Here is a 19,703-nt window from a genome sequence, read left to right on the forward strand (position 1 = left end):
ATAGTTTAACTAACTCACATCTAATATTGTAGATATATCCATCGTGATTTGGTGTCTTCAGGAAAATATCATAAGTTTGGATTACTTTGCCCGGGAACACTCCTAAGTTGAGAGATGAATATATATCTTAGAGGCACTCTGAAAGAGTACTACATTGCACCATATATCCATGAGTAAAAATTTTTTTATCTTTCATATAATTATGCTTTGAATTTGCTTTCTTTAACTTCCATTAATATTTTTCTATAATGGCCATTGGTAATTGGCACTCTTTACCATGAAGAGCAACATTGTCCTCTTCTTGTGCTCCTTTCACTATAAAGTAGGGAAAGATTTGAAGAAGACGGTAGGTTAGTAAGTATCCATTTACTATAAAGCATCGTTTGTTATGTTTAATTAGTGGTTGTTGACTTTGTAATTTTGCTGATAAGGTTATGAGGACATATCAACATAATGAGTTGAGGAAGCATACTCATGAGATTAATGACCCTATATGGATCATGCCAAAGGTAAGAGTGCATTTCTTGGGAAATTAACCTACTTAATTTTTAAAAATATAATTTTTCTATTCATTTACAAAGTCATAGACAGCCGAAGAAGTCTCAATTATGTGGCTTGTATGTCATGTGGCATATTTTCAAGATTATCATGCATGGCGTGAATTCATTCACCTAAGAGGTGAATGTATTAGTTTGGTTTTTTTTTTCTTAGTCCATTTAGTTTTGTTTTTTTTTCTTCCTTCGCAATTTACTAATATTTTAGTTTTCTTTTTAGATGTTCGAGCTTACTGAACCATTCCTTAAGGAGAACATTGATAAGGTCAAGTAATGGTGGATGGAGTTTTTCATAAAGCTTCATATGAGGTAGCACATAGTTTTTATAATGTCTTTTTTAAATAGTTTGATTAGTTTCATGAAATTGTACATACAATATTTAGGGTTTATTTGAGTTACATATTTGAATTGAATATTATTTCAATTGATTCATTGATATTAGTTATTCGATTATAAGATTATACTAGACTGGATTAGCTGGTTTTCATTTGCAAGTTATTGAAAATTTGTCTTAAATAGGGGGCTTAAGATAAAACAAATGAAAGTATTTAAAAAAAAGATCACTTTCTAAACCGGTTAAGAAATTAACCAGTTTAAAAAGTTCATATTCTAAATCTGTTAAAGTCAAAAATAGTTTAGTATGCAATGCTTTCTAAACTGACTTAAAAAGTATATATACTAAACCAGTTAACATAATAACTGATTTAGAACATAAACTTTCTAAATTGGTATAGAAAGTGTTCTTTTTTTTTGACAATTTTCTAACATGAACTTTCTTGACAATTTTGCAACTGGTTTAGGAAGTCTCATACTTTCTAAACTACTCTTATCTAAATCAGTTCTAAATTCAATTTTGATTAGCTTTTTTAACCGGTTCAGAAAGCATTTTTTATACTAGTGCCATTTGTCCATCTCTTCCCCATTCTAAAGGAGAAATAAGGTGATGATTGATGATGATATAAATGATACACTTGATCTCGTACTGAGATTTTAATTGTAAACAGTGAGATTTTAGCTTTGTGTTCTTGAGATCAACAAATGTTTTGGTTATTGGATGGAGAATTTTGCTCATATCTATGCTTTGTTTATAAAATTCTTTGTTCTTGAAAAGAGAAGAAGAAGGAGTAACTAATTTTGCAACATTGAGGTAGAGATAGAAATAGAGGTGGAGATGTCGATGAATTCAACCTCGAGACAAATCGATTTCACAACCTTGAGGTAGAGATAGAATGATTAATCCATCTTTCTCTCTCTTCAAATAGTGTCATCAACAAATTGATGAAAAGTACCAAATGCTTTGATTTTATAAGTTCATGATTTACAGTAACACCACAAATAATATAGGCTACCTTCTGTTTTTTAAAAAATAATTTATGATTAAATTTATACTTTTATTTAAAATAATTACCTTACATTCTCAAGCTCAAATATTCAAATATACCATTGCATTGAACAAATATATATAAAAAGCTAAAAAGTATTACCATGAAGCTGATGTTAATAATTCCACACAACAGTTTTAGAATATATTAAAATAAGGATCAAGTGTCATTTTTACCCCTTCATTTTACTCGAAGGATAACTAGAAACCCTAAACTCAACTATATGTTAATTTTATTTCTCAACGTTAAAGATTCTATCTTTTATCATTCTGATATTAGGAACACTTAATGTTTGTTTGTTATGAGTGAACTTCAATATTGTTTTAATATTTTTTATTGAGTTAAAGGTTATATTTACCCTTCAATTTTTATTTAAATAGTACACCCTCAACTCAAATATTTTATAATAAAAAATATTTAAAATATAATATAAGGCTACTCATGACTAACTAATAATGAAAAGATGATAGGATAATAAGTGAGAGAATTTTTAAAGTTAACAGAATTGATTCATAATAAGTTTAACCTTCCCAATAACCTTTTACATAAAATTTGTAGGGACAAAAATAATCCTTGACTTTTTTTAAAAAAAAAATAGCAACTAGCATGACAATTTTGAATCATATTCGAAGGATACATGAACATCGAATCTTGGGAGGAACCAAGTAGCCAGACACTGAAAAATTCGAAGTTGAAGAATCCCGTTAACAATGTTATGCTGATTCGAGTGATTTTTTTTTTTTTTAATCCAGACTGGCATTATCTGATAATCTTCGATCTCCAACTCCAACCAAGATAATTTCCAATAAATTATAGAGGGTAAATTACTTTCCCAAGGTTTGCCATTTCGAATTGTTGAACCATCACTTGAATTGAATAAAAAAGTCCAACTAAATAAAACCCTAAAATTAGAATTATTTGAATTGAATTCTTTCATCTGGAACAATCCGGTAATTGTTCCTGCGTTTGCTGCTGCTAATTCTACTTGCTAGTTACCATCCTTCTTCTCTTGATCTTCTTCTTGGAGTTGAAAAGCCGAGACAGGAAAGGATCTGGAAATCCCGCTGGAATTAGCGAAGGCAATCTTAGCGGAATCGGGATCATCAATGAAGATATCGGAGATAGTGACCCAAAAGAACAGCTCCTTGCTCTTCACCCCCGTTACCTTCCTCATTCGGCGCATCTCGACGAAGGCGGTGACCTCGGACTCGTACAAAACGGTGCGTCGAATGGCCTCGAACCTGTGCTCGTTCCTCTTCTTCTGCTTGAGCCAGACGAAGCCAGTGGAGCGATTGTGGCCTACCTCGATGATGTCGTTCAAGGGGAGCAATCCTTCGGGCAGACAAATCTCACCGAGCAGCTCGCGTGACTTCTGCTTGCAGAGATCTTCACCATGGTAAACCTCAGCGTTGTCTCCGTGGGTTGCTATTAGATGTGTTGCCATTAAGGTAAAGCTAAGAAGAGTTTATTTAGGGTTCGAGAAATTTCGCTGACCTGGGTTTCAGACTTTAGAGAACAACACCTTGTATTGTGAACGAAAACACAGAATTTATAGTGAGGAAGAAAAAGAGATAATTTCAGTGGAAGGAGATGCAGTTTGTCGGGGCACGATGTGGGTGGGGGTGTTCGATACGATAAATGATGGTGATTGAATGAGAATCATGTATTTGACACGCAGAATACACCCTAAGAAACATTTTCCCCCAAATTTAATGCTTAATCCTATTATAACAAAGATGAACATGCGTCCTGTTTGGCAAGACATTAATTATGAGCCCTAAATAATTGATTTTTTTAAAAAAATTTCAAACAGAAAAAAATAATAGTTATTGAGTTAAAATCACATTTTAAAATAAATTATGAAACGTTGTTTATAAATTTAATTTTATTATTAAATAATACATTTTACTTCTTAAATAAAGTTTAAAAAATTTAATAATATTAAATACAATTTTATTAATAATTTAATTTTAAAAAATAATATTATTTATGGTAATTTGTATAATTAAAATTAATTTTAATATCCAAAAATATTGTGCTATAATATAATTAATTATAATTAAAATTAATCATATTAATTAATTATTTATAATTAATCATATCTAATTAAAATTCAAACGGGTTCACAGACAGAGAATAAGGAAAATGTCAAAACAACATATGGCAATAAATTTAATTGCCAATGGATCGATCTTCTATTTTGAGAACATGTGGTAGTTACCTGCATGACGTGATGCAATGTTCTTTCTATTCTAAATTGTACCATAATTTAAAAAAATTATTATTACAAGATATAAGATAATTTCAAAAAAATAAAATTTTATTAATGATATATTTTTTATATTACTTTTTAAATATAAAGAGAGTTAAAATAATATTATAACTCAATGATTAAGCGTGTAGGAGGATTTTTAAAAATTTATATTTTATTTTTAAAAAATAAATTTATAAAATATTATTGTTATATTTTATAAATATGCAAAATTTTATTTATAATTTAAAATAAAAGAGTATTTTATATTTTTTTCTATTAAAAAATGTAAGGTATTTTTAACTAAATTTCACCTCCTAATAAAGTAATTACATATTTTCTATTTACTCCTATTAAACACTCTATAATAAATATAAATTTATTATTAATAGAACCACTTTAAAAAGATAATAATAATTATATTTTAAAGAATTAAAAATTTTATATTTTTAAAACTCATTTTTTAAAAAAAATATTTTATATTTTTAAGCCTAGAGAGTAGAAAATAAATTGGATATGCAAGGCTTCATTATGATTTTTCTTACAAAGAGGGAAAACGAACTGACAACGAAACTCTGTCAGGTCATCAGTTTTTACCCCAGTAAAAGTACTCTCTGTATATCCCATTTTTCCTTCAATTGTCAGAGACTCCGTTCTGCTAACAAAAAAGACAAAACCAATCATAAGAGTTCTGTTTCTTTACAGCTACACCTTTCATCGTCCAGAAGATATATACAAATAAACTAGGATTTCTTGGCATGAGAGCAAGAAATGAATGGTGGAAAATATAATAAACAAAGGGTATGGTGATCATTGATCATCATCACCCCAAATAACGAGAGATACTTGTGACACTTGCTGCAGCAGCTGCCATTGAAGTATGACAAGTCAGAGTCAGCCCTTCTGGTTCTTGTGGCAGCCTTCTTCAACATTACTTTATCAGTACCTTCACTGCTGGTGTGCCTGAGATTGTGGCGATACTCAAGGGCCACTTGTTCGAAGACTTCAGCGTCGAACATGTTGAGCCTCAGCTTTGGTCTCATGTGATCTCTCACAAATGCAAACGCTAGTTGGTCTCTGGGGTTGAATCCCTCCAACTCATTGAACATTAGACACGAGAACAGGTTGCTTCGTAATCCATGTTTCCTCAGTATCAGAGCACTGTCTGGTACATCTGCCATATCCATCCATTTCATTATTTACATTCTCTAATACTACTGGATAAAACACAACACATTTCATCCTGTTATTCTCTAACAGATGCTTCATAATATTTTTTTTTTAATTTTCAATCAGTACATTTTTATTTTGCGTTTACAATGTTGATGTTTATTTTGTATAAATATATATAGTCTTTTAGTATATTTTCAGGATAAGTCAATTGTTAGAGACTAATCCTTGGAAGTAATGAGATTTCATTTGAGAGGCTAACCTCTCCTAACATATACTCTTTCATATGGATAGCCTAAGAATCAAATCCTAATCACATGCTTACAAGATCTGATGAATAACTTATCATCCATGCCAAACCTAATGGTAGATTGTTATTTCAAGTTACATATGAGGGTTGAATTTTTATGGTCGACTTGGCTGTACTTGCTACTACTTTCTATGATGCCAGTTCCATTTATTTTCCCATGAGAATGAGGAGAGATTTCAGTCTTCGCACGCAGCGGCGGAATCAAGCTAGTAAGGTTGGGAGGGCAATATAGACTAAATTATTTAATTTTTTTATTAATAATTTAAAATAATTTTATAATAGAATTGAGAAACTTATAAGACAACAAGTCGTTTATATAAAACTTTAAAATAAAAAAAAGAGCTTTGCAAAGTATATAAACAACTCACGCTACAAAAATTAAAAGAAATTAATAATTGATTTATATTTTTATCTACTATTACTTACTGAAGTACGTTTGTGATTTTATTATAAATTATTTTCACATATTTTATTGAAATCAAGAAAATATTAAAATTTATTAACCTTTTTTAAAAGTTTAATAAGTTTTTGATTTTTTTATTATAAAAATATATTTTAATAACATACTTTGTCTTTTCAACATTTATTATAAGGTAAAAAAAAATTATAATAAAAATTGAATGATATGATTTATAAACATGATAAAAAAAGTCCGCCCCCACACATAACCTTCTTGAATTAGCCGTCTCTATTAAGGGCACATTCTGCATTTGCCATAACTAAGCAATTATCATTAGTAATTATGGATCGATAATGATCATAATAATCTTGAATTCGTCACAGCACGCGAAAGCTTTTCACTTTCCTAAAAATAATCATTCAGATGAAGGTTTGCCGCCCCGCTCCTCCTAACTTATTAATTAATCACACAAATATAACCAAAGTCCTTTAATTGTAAAATGTACTACTCTACTTTTATCAGCTTCGAATTAAAGCAAATTTGATTACCTTTACGATGAGGACGCCCTTTTTCAAGCTCAAGCTACCTATAGCATAATTTTCAAAGGCTTTGTAATAAGTATCTCACTTATTATCTCTAAAACACAAAAATTTGTACAGCAATCCCAATAGAATATGAAAAAAAATACACTATAGGCTCAAGGACCCTTTCTACAAATTTTATTACGGATAAAAATACACAATTGCGTTTGTCTCAAGGGTATGTCCATGTGTGCACAATAAGATGTTCACAAATTCTCAACACAATGTTCATAAATGCACAACACATTTAGTGAATATAGTTTAATTTGAAATGAAATGTACAAACAAGCAAATGATATAAAACACAATGTTTATGAATACACAACACAATATTTATCAATTCTCAACACAGTGAACATTTGTAGATTTGCAACATTTGCACAACATAAAATCCATAATGAATAAAATATTTTCATTAAGACAACGTACTTCAAGTTAATGTCCACCAGATATGTTGTGTATTTATAAATATTGTGTTGAGAATCTGTAAATGTTGTGTTATGGATACATGAACATTCTATTGAAATGAGAACAAGCAAATGATATGAAACACAATATTCATGAATACACAACACAATATCTATCAATTCTCAACACAGTGAACATATATAAACTTGCAACATTTGCATAATATAAAGTCCATAATGAACAACATATTTTTATTGAGACAACATACGTCAAGTTAATGTCCACCAAATATGTTGTATATTCATGAATATTGTGTTGAGAATCTATAAATGTTTTGTTATGGATACATGAACTTTCTATTGAAATGAGGGCAAATAAGTTTTTTTGTTCACAGCAAAATTTGTAAGAAAGGTCCTTGAGCTTGTAATACATTTTCAAGTTTTATTAGGCTTGCATGCAATTTTTTGAGTTTTGAGAGCCTAAATGAAATTCTCCCTTTTGTAATATGCATGGTGACCAAATCTAACAAGAAGCATAGTCCTTCTCAAACAAACAACACAGATTAACCGTCTAGCTAGTGATATCAAAGAACGTGACTTATCATTACAGTATTCATCTCTCAATGAAAATTGATCTAAATTACATCCAACTTACAAACAGGGCACAAGCAATTTCATAATCTAACAAAAGAAAGGAGAATTAAAATTAAATCCCAACTAACGAAATTAATTATTTTTTCAGTCTATTTACAACTCATATTTCCATATTATTACCTGTTAATTAAACTCCAGTAATTACAAGTGTATGGGATTTGTAAGTAATTAATTTTATTATTTGAAATTTATATGTAATCCTCCTAAAATAAATGATAGCGAGCGAAGAGATGTGTACCTGAGGCATAGGGCAGCTTGGAAGGTCCCCAAGGTTGGAGGCCATTGTCACAGTAAGTCTCCATCTGCAACTTCAAGGCATTAACATCCCACCATTTCTTCCACCTCGCTGTGGCCATTGCTTCCTCCATTGTATGAACATAATAAGGGTGTTTCGATATAGCCATGTCCACATTCTCAGATATCACCAGCGAGTGTATCAGCAACAATGGATCCACCACTAGTTGCAGCTTGGCATCTATCCATATGCTGAACTTGGAGTTTGGAAACAGCCTGTGTACCAAATATTTTGGTATCACTCCATTCATTGCTGGGTTCTCATACAAATCCTCCCTTGAAACCTTCACGAGCCTCCATGCTCCTACCTTGTACTCTCTTGATTCACCTGCTGACACTATTCCATGGTATTGAAGCCCTTTCAGAGTGATGTCGTCTATGAACATGAAGAAGCACACATGGTCTAATGTTTTTGATCCCAGCCCTCTTGGCTGTCGCACCTTGTCGTGGTCATTGAAGAGGGCTGAAACTACTACCAGACCATCACACTTCTCCATCGTCATTTGATCTGAATCAAGAGAGAAACAACACACACATCATGTACAGTGCAGAACCAACAACTTCAAAATCAAAACAGTCTGATAATTAATTAAAAAAATGCTGCAGAATGAATTATTTGTAACAGAACAGAGCTTGGAAGTTTATGCCCTGAATTACATCATAACAGAGAACAAAACACCTTCAGGCCGATGTTAATTTGTGCACAGGTAAAAAGAGAAGTGAATTTTCATGTGGGACACACCAGAATCTGCGATTGGAAATTTCTTGAGAAATCCACAAGGAATTTGTTGGTCATCATTTCGATGATTGAAATAAGAAAATCTTATTTGAGAGCTGAAATTCCCACCGAAACTGGTAGAATTCCCCTGCATATACTTAATAACACGGCGGGAAGATGAAGACCGATCGCGGAAATTCTGGATATCCTTGAAAGCGTCCCAGTAATCTAAAAGCCAGAAACCAAAACTCAGAGCTTCGATGGCAAAAACCGATCAATTACGAAAAGAGCAAAGATTAGAATCACAAAACTACCTGAGAAGAAGACAGGGGAAGAGCAGGTGGAGCGAGTGGTTGAGACGGCATACTTGTGGGGGTGATAGGAGGAATTGTAGGAGAAGAGCGAGGAGCGTATGGGATCGAAGGGAGACGATCGGAGGAGGCATTTGGATTGAGAGAGAAAGGTAAAGAGAGCGAGAGAGAGGGAGGAGAAGAGATAGAAGAGAGAGAAGCAGAGGAACTTGGAATGGAGGATGAGGGGTTTTGAAGTAGTTATTAGCTTCCCCATAATGCGTCAGATTCACAGATTGCTGATCCTTTTCTTTTTCCTATTTGATCTGGCAATCACATTTTTTCCTCTGGAGAAAGACTCATGATCTTCAATGAAACACCCGCGGAATGTTCCATTTTTTTGATTGCATTCGAGTGCCAATCAATTTTGACGTTCAAGTTTTGTCAATAAGTGAGAGTGCTAACAAAGATAAAGTGAAGGGACCAAAGTTTAAAATACAATACATAATCGTCCATGATATATATATATATATATATATATATATCTTTCTATGTTTTGTTGACATTATCTGTATTTTCATAATTTACATCAGTATGCGGAAGGTACTGTGGCGCCAAAGCCAATACTTTGCAAAGTTGCACTTTCTTTAGTGCAAAAATTTAACCTCATCAATGGCTTATGCCTCATGCCATTGAGTTTATCAATTTTTATATAAAACAAGAAGAATTTATCAATAAAACAGAGTAGAATTCAAAATGCTCCACATGGTTCATGATTTAGGGATAATATCATTTCCTAAACCTTCATTTTAAAATTTCAAGAGAAGTTAATTGTTATTATTTTGGAGAAAATATCACTTTATATACATATATTTTGACTGTGTTTTGTTTTTGGTCTAGTAATTTATTTTCATCGTTCCTTGTTCCATATACTTGACCGGTTTACAATGTTAGTTATTTTAGTTTGAAAAATATTCATAAAACCCAAGAATTGTCATAGCAGTGTTTATTTTTCTGATATGGACTTAACACGGCTAAATTGTGTGATGATCTGGAAGACATAATTTAGGCTAGTTAAACGTTAAACTATGAATCATGTTAATTCAATGTCAGCAAATTAAACACTATTTAGACTAAATCATGATCCTTATAGATATATTTTAAATTAGAAGGATTAACATTGCAAATGAGGAATAACATAAATAAACTACAGGACTGAAAAATAAAATACGGACCAATATTGGCATTTACCCTACATTTTTCAATCATTCCCCATCTTCATTAATTTTAGAATTCCAGGTAGTGTTAATAATCGATCACTAAAAATAAGTTAAGGACATATAATTTCCCCATAACATTATATACTTTTAACCAAATATTATAGATTCATTAAATAGTAATTACCCCATTGACTTGGCTCAATCCGTACAAATAGATGACTGGGATATAGCTTCTGAAGACAGAAAAAAGATGGGAGGGACCAAAAACATGAAACCAACTTGTCTCCTCCGTTGTTATACACAGACACGACGTTCCTCTTTAGAAGGCGCGTTACTACAAGCGCTGAAGGAACAGGGGATACCGTCTTCTTCTTCACACACCATTTTTTCTCCCACACAGAGAAAAAAATAAAATAAAATAAAACTCAGATCATATTCATGCATCTCATTTACGGGAACTCTTTTTCGCAGAAATCTCTTCAATTCCAGTTTTAAGTTTCATCACTTTGTTCCTGAACGTCTGGAAATCGGTAATGGTGTCAATCGCCTCACCCAAAGAAGATGATGATGAGGGCTTTCTTAGATGGAATAGTTCTCGGATTTCATCGAACTGTTCCCAACATTCTTCTGCTTTTTTGTCGTCTCCCAGCATTATGTATATAATGGCCTGTCAAAATGTTCAAGCACAAGCCACGTTTAGTTCTCTAAGTAGGTCGGAGTTCAAGAGGTAAGAAGAAATGAAAAATGATAAGAGAACTAAAGAGAACGAGCATGTGTACTTTGTACAGTGGACGACGAGCATCTGAAATTTCTTCATGCTTCAAGCAATCGCGTTTCAGGGCTTCTTTATATTTCCCCTGCATATCTCATGTAAACAGGTTTCTATTTCTTTCAATATTCTTTTCAATTCGAACTTAATAAAATCTGTTTGGATGTTCAAAGATTCATGTAGATAAATTAGATGAAGATGGAGAGAGATTTATACCTCATAAATCAGCAATTCAACAAGAAGCATGCCAATCTCGTAGGCTTCATGGGGATTCCCAGAATGGGCTTTTTCAGCCTTTTTGAGTTGCTCCACTGCTGAAGCTTCTGTTCCACTTCTTTCCACCTTCCCCACAGTACTCTGCCAGTCAAACATTTACAAAACTCTTTCACAGTAAATATATTTACATATATTCAGAAACCTATCTCCCTCAATGGGGGAATTGTTATTTTTCCCACTTATGATTTCAAAGTCAAATTTCAAACAAGAAAATTTGTAATGCAACGTCCAACTTACCTGCAGCTTCTTCAAATCAATATGCTCATCATCAAGCAAATCCTTCATTATAGAATCTGTTCTATGAAATGTGTCTGGGCTTGGCTCAGCTTCGTGATAGTCAAACAATCTCTTCAATGCTAGATCACCACCATATAGCTCTCTAAAGGTCTTGGACCTTCTATCAAGAGTCTGAGGCTTTCTCCTTGACTTAAAAAGCTTCACACAAATCCACACACAACAAAAGCAACCAAGGATGACCAAGGGTACTGCAATTTTAGCAGTTTCCCCATACTTAGAAACTAAGGACAGCGCATGAGATGACACGTTTCCACACTTACTTAGAAGACGGGAAGAAATGGGAAAGCTTTCTACCAGTTGGTCCATTCTGATGGTTTTCTAATTTTTCGTTTTCAATTTGCTTCTCAGCAAAAGACCAATTTAAATGCATGCTTCTCTCCCCCATAAGTTATCAAGCTTGTGAAATAACATGAAGCATTTTGATTATTCTAGACTTGGCAAATGGGTAAAGTAAATTATATTCACAACGCGAATCCTCCACTTTTGCCATGAGAAATCCCAGACTTTAAGCAAAGATTTATGCCTTGTAATTAGTGAAGGCTGACAAAGGCAACTAAAGCTTAGATCACTGCTCTTAAACATGTAACATATTGTCGCTGTGGTGACTAGAAACGTATTTCTTACGGGACAAACCCAAGACCCAGTATGTATCAGATATTTACTTTTTAAGTCCTTTAATTAAAAGGAGAATTACAGCCAACTCCCTCTTAAAAAAACTAATCATGGACAAAGACTAACAATAAGTTCCGTTCAAGAAACAACAAGTCATGTTTTGTATTTTAACAACAATCCTTTCCAAATTAATCCTTGTCCATAATGAATTTTCTTGAGAGAAAGTTAGTTGTAATTCTCCCTTAATTAAATTAATGGGTTAAAAATTTTATTTTGCCTCTAAACTATTTGCTCAATAATGTTTGGTGTCCTAAATTTATTTAAGTTGTAATTTTTCCCTTCAACGTTTTAAAATGATGTATTGGGCACCTTGCCATTTAAAAAAAAACTTTGATCACTATTTGACCCAAAAAATTACTGAAAAAGATCTCAAAAATTATATAAAATAAAATATAAAGTTAAAAATAAATACTCTATAAAAAATTAATATCAATTAAGTCCCTAAAATAATGTGATAATTTATAAGTCTCCCTACAAATTGTGTTATTTATAAATGAATGCATTTGTAACATTAGTAGTAAATTTTTTAAGGAGGATTAATAAATTTTGGATGAAGACTTATAAATTATCACATCATTTTAGGGACTTAATTTGCATTAATTTTTATAGGGTATTGGTACTTATGTATTTTTAGGTTATTTTCTGTAATTTTTAAAATCATTTTTTTATTATTTTTAAGTTAACTTATCGTCAAAGTTAATTCTTTTAAGTTTTAATAGCATGATATCCGGTACACCATATTCAAATGTTGAAGATAAAACTTGCACCACATATCAATTTATGATACTAGACATTTTTGTGGGAATAGTTAAAGGACAGCGATACCTTTTAACCTTAAATTAATTATAACATGCAGAAGAATAATCCTGGACTCTACCACATATTGCTTTTTTAATTTTATTAATATGAAGGGCCAACGGCTAAGAATAACTTTTGTCCGACAATACGAAGCATTGATGCTCTGCATGCGAAAAAGTTGGGAGTCACAGTAAAAACCAAAAGAAGTATACCTTGTAAGCCTTTCAAAGCATTGATTCTGGGTAGAAAGCAATGAAGTAATATCTTATACCTTGCTTCATTCTAGAAAAGGATGTCTTGCAACGTTATCAGCATAGCAGAATTTGGGATATAAATAGAACAGAAGGATGTTTAAGCACAACTGAATACCAAAAAAGAAAAAATCTGGGTCTTGTGCAGTTTTCCCATGAGATGAACTCTGAATCCACGCATGCTAAAGCCTATGCTAGTGTTGTTGGGGCCTTCACTTTCAGTGGTAAGATGAACTCCAAGCCCAATTTAGCCTATGCTGCTTGGAAACAACATCGAAGCCGAGGTAATGTGATGTGTGCGTTGCATGAAATGACGAACCCAAAGAAGCGGTTATTTTTCAAAGATGAGCCCAGTGGAAGTGAAGTTGAAGCCCTCAAGGTTCATAACTTTATACCGTACTAATCAATTATTACTAGGTTGCTGAACTTTGAAAAAGAGATCTTGGTCGTCTGAAGCCAAGTGCGGCATTTAAACAAGCAGATAGACGTCAAAATAGGAAACATGTGTGCAATGATATAATTCTGTGTGTGTGTAGTTGTACGCAATGGCTCTATCAGAGGAAGATCCAGAACGAGCTGTAGAAATAATGCGCAATGAATGCGAATACTGGAAGGAAAGAAAAGCAGAACGTTATCTGTTAATGGCGCTCATTGAATTGCTCTTGTCTCAGGTACTACTACATCTCTGTTCTCTGCGTTTTGTTTTTTGGCCAAATGTTCTCAGCGTCTTGACAACCATGGTTTTGACATCAAATTTCATATTTGACAAAATGCCAAATTGATACATAGAAGATATACATAGATATGATGGCATTAATTTTAATCTCCTTCATAATTTTAATTCTTAAGCTTTAACTCCTACTCTCTCGAACAGTGGAAATACCAAGAAGCGAAAGAGGACATTGAGAAGCTAATGGAGCATGTAAGCGGACTACTTTCACTCAGGACGAGTGGTTGTTATCCATTAACTTGTTTATTTTATTAAATGATTCTTTTATTATTGTTGCTAAACGTGAATGATACGCACCAGATTGAAAAAAAAGGTTGGGCGTTCGATCTGCCGCCGGAAAAAGTTTATTTTCTCAAGGTTTGTCCTCTCCCTCTTGCAGTTAAAAATGTCTGAAAGTTAAAAAATAAGTCATGATATTCATAATTTTATAAATAATTAAATTATATATTAGGGTTAAAGGGTAATTTTATTCTTAAAATTATGAGTTCAAGAATGTCTAAAACCTTAACTTATTTTTAGTGTTGTTATGTTTCCCACCAATATTTAAAAACAGTACAATATCTTTTTTTTTTTGTTAATAAAAGTTAACTTTAACATTTAGTTGATAAAAAAAAATACATAAAAGAATTTGAAAAATGTAGAAAATGACTCAAAATTACAAATAAGTACAATATAAAGATTTACAATTTATTGTCCTTTCACTACTAAAAAAAAGCTTTTCACATCATCTTTTTATAATATTTTACATCTCTATTGTAGGGGGTATAGATTCGGACAACATAGAAAGTTGATTTATTCACGTCACTTTTATGGAGGACAGTTTTTGGAGAAACCACGTCGTTTTTTATAAAAAAGGGATGTGATTTCTCCAGAATCCACGACCTTTTTTTATAAAAAGAATCTGGAGAAACTGCATCAACGTCCCTTTTTTATAAAAAGAATCTAGAAAAACCGCATCCCTTCTTGTGAAAAAAAGGACATAGATCTTAATGCTATGGGTCTCGATACAGTAGAGAGGGGAAGAGAGAGTTGTTGTGTGGAGAAAAAGAAAAACGTGTTGCCATCAAAGGGAAAGAGGGAGAGGAGTTAGGTTTTAAAATACAAAATAATGAAGTGAGGGAAGAGCTCGATCTTATTTAAAAAAATTGACTAAAATTCGCGTTGCTTTTTTAAAAAAGCGATGTAAAAATATCCAAAATTAGTAATTTAAAATAATTTATTTTTTTTAATCCACATCTTTTTTTTAGAAAAATGACGTGAATAACTTACCATTATAAAAAATGTCTAAAAATTAATAATTTAAAATAATTTATTTTTCACAATCCATATCTCTTTTTCTAAAAAACGACGTGAATAACTTACTAACGTAAAAAATGTCTAGAAATTAATAATTTAAAATAATTTATTTTTCACAATTCACATCTTTTTTTTAAAAAAAAAAAGCAATGTGAATATTCACATTACTTTTTAAAAAAAAATAGATGTGAAAAATGTCAATAAATTAATAATTTAAAATAATTTATTTTTTATAATTTACGTTTCTTTTTTTTAAGTGACATGTGTAACTTATCACGTTGCTTTATTAAAAAAGCGACATGAAAAATATTTAAAAATTAATAATTTAAAATAATTTATTTTTTACAATTTGGGTCTCTTCTTTTAAAAAAACGATATAGATAACTTATCACGTCACTTTTTTAAAAAAAGTGGCATGAAAAATATTCAAAATTTAATAATTTAAAATAATTTATGTTTTAAAATTTACATATGTTTTTTAAGTTATCCACATCACTTTAAAAAAATGATATAGATTGTAAAAAATAAATGATTTTAAATTATTAATTTTTAAATATTTTTCAAGTTGCTTTCTTAAAAAAAGAAGCACATAACTTATCTCTATCACTTTTTTAAAAAAACAATATTGATAGTCTTACATATTCAACACTTATTTATAAAATTATCACCGCCTCTATTTTTTATGTCATTTTTATAAGAAAGTAATGTAAATTGAATGACGCAAAATGTTTTTTTGTAATAATAATTTTTGTAATTCTTGAGATTTTTTTCTCATAATTTTTTATATCATTTTCTATACTTTTTTCGTTAATTAATAATTAAAGTTAATATTGTTGGAAGTCAAAGTAGGAAATATGTGTGCAATAACATAACTGCGTGTGTGTATAGTTTTATGCAATGGCTCTATCAAAGGAAGATCCAGACGGAGCTGAAGAAATCATGCGAAATGCATGCCGATGGTGGGCGGGCACAGAAGCAGAAGGTAATCTGTTAATGGCGCTCATTGAGTTGCTCTTGTCTCAGGTGCTACTTCATCTCTGTTCCCTGCGTTTTGTTTTCTTTTTTGTTTTTGTTTTTTTTTTGGGGCCAAATGTTCTCTGCGTTTTGACAACCATGGTTTTAATACCAAATTTCATACTTGAAAAATGCCAAATTATATTGATACATAGAAGATATGATGGCATTAATTTTAATCTTCTTCACAATTTTAATTCTTAAGCTTGAACTCGTACTGTTGAACAGGAGAAATACCAAGAAGCGAAAAAAATCACTCAGAACCTAATGGAGGATGTAAGTGGACTACTTTCACTCTAGATGAGTGGTTATTATTCCATTAATAACTTGTTCATTTAATTAAATAATTCTTTTATTATTGTTGTTCAATGTGAATTACACCCACCAGATGGCCGGTGTGCTGCCGAAAAAAGTTTATTTTCTCAAGGTTTGTCCTCTCCCTCTCTCTATTACAGTTAAAAATATCTTGAAGTTAAAAAATAGGTCATTTTTTTTAGTGCTCCTGTATGTATTTTTTATTTTTTTTATTATTTAAATTTTTTAAAACTTTGGAGTGTATATATACCTTTATAAATGACTAATCCGAATATAAAATATCAATTCAGAAATAATATTATTAAACATAAAAAATTGTCTATAAGAAAAGAACTTCAAAATAAAACAACTACTTCAATTTCCTAACCAGTCTAATATTTAGCTGCCCAAAAAAAAAAAAAAAAAAAATAAGCACGTACACTTTTTGAGAAGAGATTCCTATATTCCAAATCTGAACACCTGAATATCATCTCTATTGTAGTCTTTCAACTGATACATTCCTTAGCAAAATCATTACTTAATCCTGCATCATGTTATGAATGTAAGATTGAGATGTAAAGGATCTGATACATGTGGGTTGCTTGTGAGTGGTATGACAGGCTATTGCAGAATCTGCAACTGACATTGAAAAGGCGGCAGCATCCTGGGCAGAATACCACGACGCTTTGGAGGAGACTTCACCGTCTGACTTTCCACGTCCCTGGAGGATATAAAATTCAAATGTCATACATCACAAGTTCATATGTGCTTTTCCTTTTTACATTATGATTTATTAATGTGATAAATATCATTAATATTTTTATTTGGGGGGCCTGTTGGTTTTTTTTTATTAAAAAAAAATGGAGAGAAAGGGTGATTGAAACATTGCTTCAGTCACAGATAAATATAATGCACTTTGCTTCGTGAGTGTATGATATGATCATTATTGGCTCTGACGGATTTTTGTACCCCAGCATGCATGCTTGCGTGTGTGTGTGTGTGTGTTTGATTTTTTTTTGGACCAACAATGCATGCTTGTGCTAGGGACATCAACGATGCTATTCAAGTTTGGTCCAATTTCCAAACTTGAGCTTCGTCAATGTCGATATTGTTATCAAATATTATTATCATATAAACACCACATCAATTCGATCCAAGAACATCAACCATAATTTCAAGGACTAATTCTTTTATGTAAAACTATATATAGGGGCACTACCCAAGTTCTTGTTTGGATAAATGGGCATGCCCAAATTGATGACAATTTTCGAGATCAAATATTATATTTTTCTCAATTTAATTTGTAGCTGAAACTCCAAAGAAATCTTTCTTCTAAAAAAACCTGAGCCATTGACTTTCATCTGATGGCTCAACCGCTTTCTCGGACAGTTATACTTTAGCCCATAAAAAAGTTAAAAGGAAAAGTATTTGAATACACCGTCACATGCTTTTATGAATATTACTTTCAGGGTCTGTTTGATTTGAGGGAGGGGGAGGCGACCTCCCCCCCAATTTGGAGGGGAGGCTTTGGAGGGGAGGGAAAGGAAAATTTTAAAAATTTCCCCTCCCCTCCTCCTAACTAAATGAGGGGAGGGAAGAGGAGCCCCTCCCTTTCCCTCCCCCCAACCAAACGGGGCCTCAGTCAAATATTAGACGTCAGTTATTTTGTTGTAATAATTAATGTTGATGAACATAAAATATTTTAGTTCAAATTTTTTATTTTCATACATGATTATTATAATTAATCAATTTTTTTAAATTGTATGATATAATTTTTTTTCTTTTGTATATAAAAACAGAGGGGGTACTGATCAATTATGATTAGGTTACTGAATTTTGAAGAAGAGACCTTGATGGTATGGAGGCATTTAAACAAACAGATTTTATAATAACATGTTTATGCGAATCTATAACGGCACAAGTTCAAAGTAACGATATCAGGGGGAAAGAAAACGAACCTTGTAAAGATTCACTTTTTTCAGCGACAAAGCCGTGAGCGGGCTTGCAAATCCCATTGCCCCATCCTCCCGTTTGTCAATGAATTCACTCAGTTTGACGGTGACCTTATTCGCTACTTCGCATTTCGCCTGTACATGTAATTAAGGATGCCGAAGGGACTTCGCTTCTCTTTTTAAAAAAAGTCTTTTCTGCCTCTCTTTTAAAACAAAAAAAAATAAATTGTCTAAATTTAATTTAAACGATCAAATTTAATATTTTTATTTTTTATTTTTATTTTTAAAATAAATATATATTGTAAAAAAATTTAATAAATATACTTATTAATGTAATAATCCAAATTTAATATAGATTATCTAAATTTAATATTAAAATTTTTTAATAAATTTACTGTTCTGTTCAGAATATATCTAAAAAAGTTAATTTAAATTTTTATATTAAATGTGAATTATCTATATTAAATTTGGACTGTCAAATTAATAAGTATTTTTATTAAAATTTTTTACAATATGTATTGTAACACCTTTTCAATTTACAAACCGATTTTTTGCAAATTATTAATGCAATAAATCTTTTTTTTAATTGAAACCTTATCATACTCTTATCATGGTAGAAAAATTTCTACCATGGTACATCCAAGACAATATACCACAGGTCTTAAAATATCTCAAAAAGCAATTAGAACCATGAAGGACAGACAGGATCCAGATGGCATGATATTTAAATCAGGTCATGAATCAAGAGGGACAAACATAATCCTCTTGGTCATATAAATGCATTTAATAAAAAGGATTAGAGTTTACATGTTGTCAAAATAAGAAATGTCCTAGGTTGGCACAAGATACATTGCATAATACAAAATGGGAGGCAACGTAAAAGATGGTGTCTCATACACCAAAGTTACGCCTCTGGTGCTTTTCGGTCGGACTCGCTCCTGTAAAAATGTTAACCACGGGGAATGAGACTTAAAAGTTCTAGTAACCAAAAATTAATATGTAATGATACATGCGGATGTAACTAATCATGCGATTGCTAATTGGGCACACAAAAACATTTAACCGAATAATATTTTTAAACAAACCGAACAACTATTTAATTGCATGACTACACCTTATATCC

At 31.6% G+C, this 19,703-nt stretch overlaps 4 protein-coding genes across 6 annotated transcripts; 1 reads left to right on the top strand and 3 right to left on the bottom strand.

Annotated features, from left to right (window-relative positions):
- Window positions 1-2,746: 2,746 nt before the first annotated feature.
- On the bottom strand, window positions 2,747-3,607 carry LOC129307305 (uncharacterized). The gene has a single exon (XM_054948227.1). It carries the CDS (start codon window positions 3,378-3,380, stop codon window positions 2,925-2,927), a length of 456 nt encoding a protein of 151 aa, XP_054804202.1. The 5' UTR covers window positions 3,381-3,607; the 3' UTR covers window positions 2,747-2,924.
- A 1,195-nt stretch (window positions 3,608-4,802) lies between these two features.
- LOC129307467 (alkaline ceramidase TOD1-like) lies at window positions 4,803-9,373 on the bottom strand. Its single transcript, XM_054948443.1, has 4 exons — window positions 9,036-9,373; window positions 8,746-8,949; window positions 7,948-8,511; window positions 4,803-5,361 (listed from the first exon to the last, which is right to left on the bottom strand). The coding sequence occupies exons 1-4, from the start codon at window positions 9,286-9,288 to the stop codon at window positions 4,931-4,933; spliced, it is 1,452 nt and encodes a 483-aa protein (XP_054804418.1). The 5' UTR covers window positions 9,289-9,373; the 3' UTR covers window positions 4,803-4,930.
- Window positions 9,374-10,424: 1,051 nt separating this feature from the next.
- LOC129304404 (uncharacterized) lies at window positions 10,425-11,931 on the bottom strand. The gene is made up of 4 exons (XM_054944042.1): window positions 11,514-11,931; window positions 11,217-11,357; window positions 11,011-11,088; window positions 10,425-10,898 (listed from the first exon to the last, which is right to left on the bottom strand). The coding sequence occupies exons 1-4, from the start codon at window positions 11,877-11,879 to the stop codon at window positions 10,677-10,679; spliced, it is 807 nt and encodes a 268-aa protein (XP_054800017.1). The 5' UTR covers window positions 11,880-11,931; the 3' UTR covers window positions 10,425-10,676.
- Window positions 11,932-13,426: 1,495 nt separating this feature from the next.
- On the top strand, window positions 13,427-17,577 carry LOC129306617 (uncharacterized). Of its 3 annotated transcripts, none has more exons than XM_054947294.1 (8): window positions 13,427-13,673; window positions 13,831-13,965; window positions 14,169-14,216; window positions 14,325-14,381; window positions 16,209-16,343; window positions 16,563-16,610; window positions 16,723-16,761; window positions 17,249-17,577. In XM_054947294.1, the coding sequence occupies exons 1-8, from the start codon at window positions 13,455-13,457 to the stop codon at window positions 17,360-17,362; spliced, it is 795 nt and encodes a 264-aa protein (XP_054803269.1). In that variant the 5' UTR covers window positions 13,427-13,454; the 3' UTR covers window positions 17,363-17,577. The 3 variants fall into 3 exon arrangements, with proteins under 3 accessions (XP_054803269.1, XP_054803270.1, XP_054803271.1); XM_054947295.1 differs by having other exon boundaries at window positions 16,209-16,302; XM_054947296.1 differs by lacking the exon at window positions 16,209-16,343.
- The last annotated feature ends 2,126 nt before the right edge of the window (window positions 17,578-19,703 follow it).

Source organism: Prosopis cineraria, unplaced genomic scaffold (assembly GCF_029017545.1).
Source record: "Prosopis cineraria cultivar Desert tree isolate PC_DT_omini unplaced genomic scaffold, ASM2901754v1 PC3, whole genome shotgun sequence".
In the NCBI taxonomy this organism is placed as follows: domain Eukaryota; kingdom Viridiplantae; phylum Streptophyta; class Magnoliopsida; order Fabales; family Fabaceae; genus Prosopis; species Prosopis cineraria.